Genomic DNA, 9849 nt, shown 5'->3' on the forward strand with positions numbered 1-9849 from the left:
AGAGGTCTGCATCTGTCAGTACTCAAAGTCACCAGCCGCTGGCATCACAACAATAGATCTGAAGAGTTTGAGTTTGAGTAAGTGTGGCTCTTTTGAAAATGATTCCAGCTCCTCTTGTGCGATTCTTAAGACCGGGACTGTGTCCGGAGGAGCTGCAGACCTCTGAGACGGGCAGACAGACGGTAAGTTAACTTCACATGCTATACATTGAGGTTTCATGTGACATTTATGATAGGTCAAGTTTCATTGTCATGAAAGAACAGACAAACATGCCATCTGTGATTGATTAATGTATTTTAGAAGGACAGTGATCTCTTGATGTTGCCTTTTTGTGTCCTTAATTCTTTATTGTTTCACAGTTGCATAATATCAGGAGTGAGATTTGGAGATTCCAGACGTTCAGATTTGTGTGGATTTGAAGACGTCTCCGGTGTGTCGGTGCGGTCAGGATGTACGGGCTGCTGTGTGAAAGTCTTCATGACTTCATTAAAGAGTCGTACGGTGATGATGTGTGGAACCTGGTCAGAGAGAGAGTCGACGTCAGACTGCACTCCTTTGTAACTCATCAGGTTAGAATATCTTATTACTGTGATTAAAAATGACAATTGTCGCTGTGACTAGAGATCAGACTGAAAGACAAATGCATTTTTCATCCATCCAGACTCACATACAAGAAACAGGCATTTCATTTATAGAAAGCGTTCAAATATATAAAATTCCTTAAATTATATCTAAAAATAGCAAGCCGAGTGGGATCAGTGTTGCCCAAATAAACAAATAGTTATTGTTTCAGATAATAAATGCCTTCACTTGAGGGATCACCCATAATTTATATTTTCCTAGGTCAAATGTCATATATTATTATTTAAAAAAAATATTTTGTACACACAGTTGAAGTTTAAAACATATCAGTATATTATAAAATATGATACATATTGGGTTAATGGGTGAAACTGTCTATTAAAATTGTCACAATGATTATAGATTTTAGACTGCAAGACAGAGATGCATTTTGAGATGCACATATAAGAAACAGGTATTAAATTATAACTAATTACTCAAATAAATAGCATCTAAGTTTTCATTAATTGGAGAAGATCCTCCTTTATGCCCCTTTACCAGAAAATACGATTTCAGTCTTTCTACTTCAAAATGTAATTCAATGTTTTACTTTCTGTAATTATTAGTGTAATTTTCTAGCAATTTCTGAGTGAAAAGTATTTCAAAGTAAATGCTACACCCATTTTTTCAGTGTATATGTGCTTGTGTAGGTCTACAGGGAGAGTGTGATTCCTCGTATCGCTAAAGCAGCGAGTGGCGTCACAGGAACTCCTTATAATGAGCTCACGAACTCATGGGGGGTATATTTCCAGGGATTTGTGGGGAAATATGGATATGACAGAATCAAATTCAGGTTTGTGTGGGTCTGTGGATGTTTGCATGCTGTGATTTAACCCAGCAGCACATGCTCAACATCCTTATCCTTGATTTGCGTATTGCATCCTCTGGTCTCTGCATTGATATAGACACTTTGTTCTTGTGTGTTTGCATATTGTTCATGTGTTTTTGTCTCTTATACTGTGTGTCAGGTGTTAGGCCGCCATGTGTGTGACTTTGTGAATGGTCTGGATAACCTGCATGAGTACCTGCGCTTCAGTTACCCAAAAGTCCAGCCGCCGACCTTCTTTTGCCAGGAGGAATCGGCTACAGGAGTTACACTGCATTACAGGTGTGTGTGTATCAGATCAGAAAGCTTTTGTCAATTAATACACTGCTGTTCATAAGTTTGGGGTCGATAAGATTTTTAAAATGTTTTTGATCTATCTATCTATCTATCTATCTATCTATCTATCTATCTATATATCTATACTGTATATATACTGGCGAGAGAGAGATAATACATTAATATATTGTAAAATGTAATTTATTCCTGTGATGCAAAGCTAAACTTTCTGCGTCATCATTCCAGACTTCAGTGTCACATGATCCTTCAGAAATCATTTATTTGAAATCACGGAAATCATGAAAATCATGATACATTTTTTTCAGGATTCTTTGATGAATAGAAAATGTAAAAGAACGACATTTGTTTGAAATAGAAATCTGTTGATCTTTTGTAACATTATAAATGTCTTTACTGCCACTTTTGAACAATTTAACTCATCCTTGTTGAATAAAAGTATTAATTTGTTTAAAAAAAAAAGGTCTTAGTAACCACAAACTTTTGAACACTCGTGTATGGTGATTAGGAGAAATGGAATAAAATGTAACAATCTACAGGAAAAGTGATTCACACATGATTCATTTACCTGAATTTCTCATAATAATTCTATAAAGTCACAGTAGTCCAGTGTTCAGCTGATGTTGTGTGTCGACGCTGTCTCTGTGTGTTTGGTCAGGAGCAAACGCAAGGTTACCTGCACTACGCCATGGGTCAGCTCAGACAGATGGGAAAACAGTTCTACGACACTGACATCCATGTTGAGGTTTTGTCTGAGCAGCTGGTGGGAGATTATTCACACGTCACCATGAGGTGAGACACATGACAACATATTTATTTACCTGATGCAGGTACCATCTGTTGTGCCTGTTGTGCTTGTGTTATTAAACAAACATCATTCAAATAGTAGCCAGAATTTGTGGATGTTGCACAACTGAGTATTAAACCCTACAGGACATGTGGCAGATGTAATAAAAGAGTGATATTTTGATTTCAGATTAAACTTTGATAACTCTGCGTATCGATATATTCAGAAAGAAGATGAAGAGGAACAAGAGATCCTTCCCATCACCAGTGACTTTTTCTTTGAAGTTTTTCCCTTCAACATCGTGTTCAGACAGGTGACTTTCTTCTCCTCAGCATGACAACATGTTTATGAAACCGATCCATTTACCCGATGCAGATTCCATCTGTTGTGCTTGTGTTATTACACAAACATAGTTCAAATAGTAATCAGAGTATGTGGATGTTGGACAACTGAGTATTAAACTTTACAGGACATGTGGCAGATGTAATGAAACAATTTTTTTTAAATTTCAGATTAAACTTTGATAACTCTGCGTATCGATATATTCAGAAAGAAGATGAAGAGGAACAAGAGATCCTTCCCATCACCAGTGACTTTTTCTTTGAAGTTTTTCCCTTCAACATCGTGTTCAGACAGGTGACTTTCTTCTCCTCATGTCATCTCGTCTCGTCTCGCCTCGCCTCGCCTCGCCTCTCCTCTCCTCTCCTCTCCTCTCCTCTCCTCTCGCCTATACTACTACCAAGATAATAATTTTAATTAATAGTTTAATATATATTTTTTTTGGTAATTTTAAAAGTGTTGAAGAAGACATGCCAGTTAGGCTTTGCTTATACACATCATTTAATAAATCATATAATAAATCAATCAGTATTGATGCCAATCTCTAAAGCATTAATAAAAGAGTGTTGCATCACATTTACATCTTTATATTGAAGAGAATCCGTCAATAAATGAATCAGTGGATTCTGTGACAGATCATCTCTCATCCCAACAACCTGTTTGAGATCATGTCTAAGGAGCCGGTGAAACGAGAGAGGAACCTTCACAACAGAGTGCAGAGTAAGGAAGGTCCTACTGACCGTCTGCATTCACTGAAGATCTCAGATCTACAGCTGGATCTAATGTGCTTTCATGAGATGATTCTGTTTTTTCTGTGTCTCTCCAGACTCTGATTATGAGAACGCCAGTCGCTCAGCAGATGTGGACGTGGAGCTGATGGCCTTTCAGTCAATTAATCGGGGATGATTATAAAGGTCAGTCAGTTCTCACTTCTCTGTTTGGGCAGTGATTTAAAGGAATAGTTCTCCCAAAAATTTGAATTCTGTTGTCATTTACTCACGTTCATGTTATTTCAGACCCGTATGACTTTCTTTATTCCATTTGACACAAAAAGAGAACGGCAGTAGAATGAATTTTACATTCAAGAGGAAAACACTATCATAAAGTTATGCTAACATGTCTGTGTCCTCTTTGAATGGTGTCAGATGGAAACAGCGCTAATGCAATGGAGAGCTGGGGTGATGGTAGCCGCTGCCTGAAACTGAAGGGTCAGATGAGATACATGCCAGAGTGGGAGTCTATCATCTTCCTGGATACTCCAGTGTAAGACGCAAACACACACATTTATAAAGTACGGGTGTAATTTCTGTTCATTCAAGAATTTTTGTGTATGCATAATAATTATAGTGCTTAAAATCAGGTTCTGTATGCATGTGTGTGTGTCTGTGTTGTCTTTGCAGCATGGAGAGTTTAAGTGCCATGTTTAAGACAGGTCTGTACATCAATGACCTGAGCATGCATGACTCGAGCAGAGATCTGGTGCTGGCAGGAACTCAGCAGTCTGAAGAGCTCAAGAGAGCCCTCATACAGGTACAGCTGTCAGACCTCAAGAGCGTCCTGCTTTTGATGGACTCATCAACAGAAATCCAGATCAGTCTCATTAGCTCAGTTTGCTCCATGCGTATCACTCTTGCACTGTGGAGGTCTGAGAAATTATTTTTATTTTTTTATGTAAATCAAATAGCAATCATCATCGCACACCTGCAGGTAATAGATAGGTGCGTAGGAAAAAAAAAGTAAAAAAAAAAAAAAGTGTGTCTATACAGTTTTTATTCATTTTTATTTCTGTTTTCAATTCAATTTTAGTGATTTTAGCACATCAAACTAAATAAAAATGCGTTGCCTTGGCAACTAGCTGAAATAAAATATTTTATATTTATATAAGTTCTTTTATATTTTATTTTATTTCACTTTAAGTTTATTTTATTTGACTTCAAACCACTTCGAAACGGACCCTGAAGTATAAAAACACCATAAAGATGAAGAAAAATTATATTTGGGTCAAGTTTAAAGGCAGAGTAAGTGATTTTTCAAAAACGCTTTAGAAAACTGATTCGGGCCGAATCGCAAAACAAACTTGTAGCCAATCAGCAATAAGGGGCGTGTCTACTCGTGATGTGGAGGAGCGCGCGTTCAGTGCATGGGACGGACATTAGCCGAGCCGAGCGACAGAAAGATAGAGATGGCGGATAAGAAACAAAAGAGGAAAACGGCTGCGGAACAATAAGGCAAGAAGTAGGACCCGTGTAAATATCGGATCAGCTTTCCAGCGCTGGCGAGAACTCAAGGAGCGGAGGCCTGCGATCGGACGCCGAGGTTGCTTTGTTTCTTCTCAATAGGTGAGTAAGACCGTGTCTACAACAGCTAAAGTCTGCCTACACTGGACGCGATCAAACGACCGTTGAAAACCATTTGAAATTTGTGTCAGCACATCATAAATAGAACCTGGCAGCAGTTTTCTGCCGCGCCGCTCACTTCCGGTGTAGACACGGTGTAACATTGGTTTTGCTTTGTTTCACAGAACTAATCGTTGCCTGGGTTGCGTACGTATGTGTGGGGCGGAGCTATCAAAATAGGGGCAAGACCCTTTTGGGGTAGGGGCGTGTTTGTTTTGGTGATTTCAAATATCAACATTGGCTACCAGAAATCACTTACTCTGCCTTTAAGTTCAGTGTGAATGCTTTGAAGACCTGATTTCTATTGAATTTGGTTTCCGGTTACACTTTATTTTAAGGTGGCCTTGTTACAGTGTAACTATGCATTTAAGTACTGAGTAATATTAATTAACTACATGTACTTATTATAAGGTTAGGGTTAGGATTAGGGTTACTTTATGCATAAATAATTGTTATTATAATAGTAAGTACATGTAACATGTGTAACAAGGACACCTTAAAATAAAGTGTTACCTGGTTTCCTTAGTGGTCCACTTTAAAGTATAAAAGCATTCTCAACAACACATGTTAAGGGCATCACAGACCTGTTCTTCTCTTATTACCTCTCTATATCTTTGTTTTTCTCTTTCTGCCCCGCAGGAGCAAAAGAAATCCAGTAAACTAGAGGAAAGCATGAAAATGTTGGACTACGAGATGAAAAAGACAGATGATCTTCTGTACAGAATGATTCCCAAACCTGTTGCTAAGCGACTGCGGAAGGGAGAACCAGCTGTGAACACCTGTGAGGTTAGAACATCTGCACCTTTAACTTCATGCAGGTGTTACGACTTTCTAAACCAATTAGTCTTGTTTTTCCATTTGTATTTTTAGATTTTCAAAAGTTTTTTTTTTTTTTTTATACTGGAAATGTTGTCGCTAAAAACTCATGCAACAAATGATTAATTATATTTTAAAATATAATTTCTTCCTGTGATGACAAAGCTAAATTTCCAGCAGCCATTACTTCACACTTATAGAAATATTAATTTCTTTAAAAAAAAAAACAACAGATTCAACATTTACTCACCAAAGGATCCTCTGCAGTAAATGGGTGCCAACAGGTGATAAATGAAAAATGCCTTAATAATGGATTTGTTTTTTTATAAACTCGCAGCTTTTCGCTTCACAAGACATTAATTGATGGACTGGAGTGGTGTGGATTACTTGTGGATTATTGTAATGTTTTTATCAGCTGTTTGGACTCTCATTCTGACGGCACCCATTTGCAATTTTCATTTTTTGGTGAACTGTTCCTTTAAACTGTGACTGGTTTAATTAGTCACACCGAGAGTCTACTTCAGTATCTCAATGGGAATCATCTTATTTCATCTCGACTTTTGATCATCAGTGTCTATATCTGATCTGTTTCAGGTGTTTCCTGATGTGACAATCCTGTTCAGCGATGTGGTGGGCTTCACTCGCATTTGCAGTCATATTACACCCATGCAGGTGGTCTCCATGCTCAACACCATGTACACGCTCTTCGACACGCTCAGTGAGAAACACTGAGTATTTAAGGTGAGATCATTTCTTCTGTGGTTCCAGCTCGATCGCATGTTGATACAGATGTTTCTCACACTGATGTGTGTGTTTCAGGTTGAAACTATAGGTGATGCCTACATGGTGGTGGCAGGCGCTCCAGAAAAGACGAAGTATCATGCTCACAATATTTGTGACATGGCTCTAGATATGGTTCGTTCTATTGACCATCTCAGAGACCCGTCCAATGGAAACAACATCCAGATTCGAGTGGGTGCGTCTTCTCTTATCAAGTCACGCTTACATGAGGGTTAAATGTTTATATTTGGATTCAGATTGGGGTTTTTGAGGTTATAGTGGCCCGTGCTAGTAATGTCATGGTGATCCACTATATATTTATGCTGTTTTGCTGAATTAAGTTAAATTAAATCATGGTTTTCTCTGTTTGAGTCATGTACTGTTTGATACACTGATACTTAGCTCTGTACAAAAACCTAGAAAGCTGCCTACCTAGACAGCATTTTAAGGCATCATATGCACAGTCCAAAACAAAGAGTGTTCTGTAAGGTAAGCTTAAGATACTTTTTAATCTGAGATGGTGGATGAAGTGAAAGAAATATCAAATAAAAATATTTTTTATTTTTCAATACAGTATTTCATTCAATAATTAAATAAAATGTTGCATTAGTTTTCTAATTTTTTATATGAATTTTGTATTTTTCGTAATATAATAGGCACTACCATTCACTAGTTTTGGCATCAGTAAGATTTTTTCATGCTTTTTCACCACTGATGAACTACTACTAAACATTGTAGAAACTTAATTTTCTGTAAAGTTGCTTTGCAATGATTTGTATTGTAAAAAGCGCTATACAGATAAACTTGAATTGAATTGAATTAAAAAGAAGTCTTTTATGCTCACCAAGGATGCAATTATTTGATTAAGAACATAGTAAAACAATAATATTGTGAAATATTATTACAGTTTAAAATAACTGTTTTCTATTGTGATAGATTATAAAATGTAATTTATTCCTGTGATCAAAGCTGAATTTTCAGCATCAGCATCATATTCAGTCTTCAGTGTCACATGATCCTTCAGAAATCATGGTAATATGCTGATTTGCTGCTCAAGAAACATTTTTTGTCATTATCAATGCCAGCATTCAGCATTCTGTGATGAATAGAAAGTTCAAAAGAACAGCATTTATTTGAAATAGAAATCTTTTGTAACAATATTAATGTCTTTACTGTCACTTTTGATCAATTTATTATGTCCTTGCTAAATATAAGTCTTGATTTCTTTCAAAACGCTCATTAGGAATTGGAAAATGGCTGTTTGACAAGGACTTTGTACTGATATTTTATTATGACTGCCGTTTTGACCACTGTCATGCTTCTCGTAGGAATTCACTCTGGTATGGTGGTCGCTGGGGTCGTAGGTCACAAGATGCCTCGCTACGGTCTTCATGGTGATACAGTCCACACGGCTTCTGCCATGGAGAGTACATGGAGACGCTTTTATCCAAAGCGACTTACAATTGGGGATACATAAAGCGATTCTTCTTAAAGAGGCAAACAGATACAGGAAGTGCCTGTAATACCAATTTTCTAGACATTGTTCAAATAAGTATGGAAGTAGGCGGGTGCTGAGTCTGTGGCTGTTCTATATGCAAGCATCAATGTCTTGAACTTGATTCGAGCCGCAACTGGTAGCCGGTAGCCAGAACTAATCTGATATAATCTGACAACCTTTATAACTAGTTATTTACTGAGGAAAGAACAATGAGCAATAATAATAGCGATGCTGCTTTAGCAAACTAATAAATTAAAAACTCAGAATTTTTTGGGACATAATTTCTCTTAGCATACACACACACACAAATTCTCTTTCATATTGGGATTTGTAGTCAATTGTATTGAATCATGTTATGGTCAGTTGTTTGATCCAGAACATAACAGTCAAAATCAGAATTTTAACATAATACAGGGATAATGGCTTAATTTGAAAGATATGACCGCTCTGCTAACAAACTACAACTACTTTACTGATGTAATATGTTTTTCTCTGACGGGAATGTGGAGATCGAGACGTACTGGCTGAAAGGAAAGCGAGATAAAGATGGAAACGCTCAGGCCGCCTGCCCGCAGTTTGAAGCCCAGACCATCAGTAAAGCCCCCGAACCGACCATCGATGAGGAAGTCCTGGTAAATGCAAGGGGAAAAGTAGACTTAAAATGACCATAGCAGTTATCTTAGATGGACTTTGAAGCACTGATCTAACTTAAAGTCAATAGGACTTTAAAATTGAAGTGCTTAATTCATGTTCCTGGTCTTATTGTAAATCATTATAAGCCCAACCTCCCCCCAAATGTATGTGCATATATGTATATAAAATAAAATAATCCACCCATGAAAAACTATAAAAAATGAATTAATGTTGTTGTTTTGTATTGTATATTAATAATAATAATAAATATGATTTATTATTGCTTTATTCACTTAAAAAATTGATCATCATTATTATTATCATCATTATCATTATTATTTTAGATTGTTTTATACAGAATCATGTTGTATTTCAAAAAGCTGTTTGCAGAATGTCTAAGGACACTTTGAGTTTTTTTTCTGATGGATTTTGCTCCTCAGGTGTTCCACTCAGTGGCAGGTGAGGATGAGGACGATGTGAAATCTATCCGCTTTCACTGCATGAAGATGGAAATCTCTGGAAACTCTCTGGAGGAGTCCATGGAGGAGTGTCATGTTGAAGAAGCGTCCGTCAGTAAGGTGAGATCTGTGATTTCTGTGCTTGTGTGAACGAGTCATGAGATACTACACAGCGACACATGATAATATCAAACGCTGTCTCTCAGTCTCATTATAAGCACAGCAGTCTTCAGGACATACACATTGAACTCGATTCGGATGAGTTTGACGGTCGAGATTCAATAATGGTGTCTCCCGCTGGCTCGTGTGATTCCCGCGGCTCTGAGAAAAGCACCATGTGCTCTGTGTGTTAATCAGTGATCATGACATGGCTTTGAAATTGAAACCTGAAACTGTTTCAG

At 37.3% G+C, this 9849-nt stretch overlaps 1 protein-coding gene across 1 annotated transcript; it reads left to right on the forward strand.

Moving 5' to 3' along the window:
- Positions 1-449: 449 nt before the first annotated feature.
- On the forward strand, positions 450-8396 carry LOC107704631 (soluble guanylate cyclase 88E-like). The gene is given in 16 exon segments (XM_016507617.1): positions 450-569; positions 1272-1424; positions 1590-1733; positions 2403-2533; positions 2718-2841; positions 3078-3164; positions 3503-3587; positions 3694-3746; positions 3884-3887; positions 4013-4130; positions 4268-4397; positions 5903-6049; positions 6674-6820; positions 6899-7055; positions 8188-8286; positions 8356-8396. Coding segments are annotated over 16 exon segments (1740 nt in total).
- The last annotated feature ends 1453 nt before the right edge of the window (positions 8397-9849 follow it).

This window comes from Sinocyclocheilus anshuiensis, unplaced genomic scaffold, assembly GCF_001515605.1.
Source record: "Sinocyclocheilus anshuiensis isolate Anshui unplaced genomic scaffold, SAMN03320099.WGS_v1.1 scaffold1646, whole genome shotgun sequence".
Lineage (NCBI taxonomy): Eukaryota > Metazoa > Chordata > Actinopteri > Cypriniformes > Cyprinidae > Sinocyclocheilus > Sinocyclocheilus anshuiensis.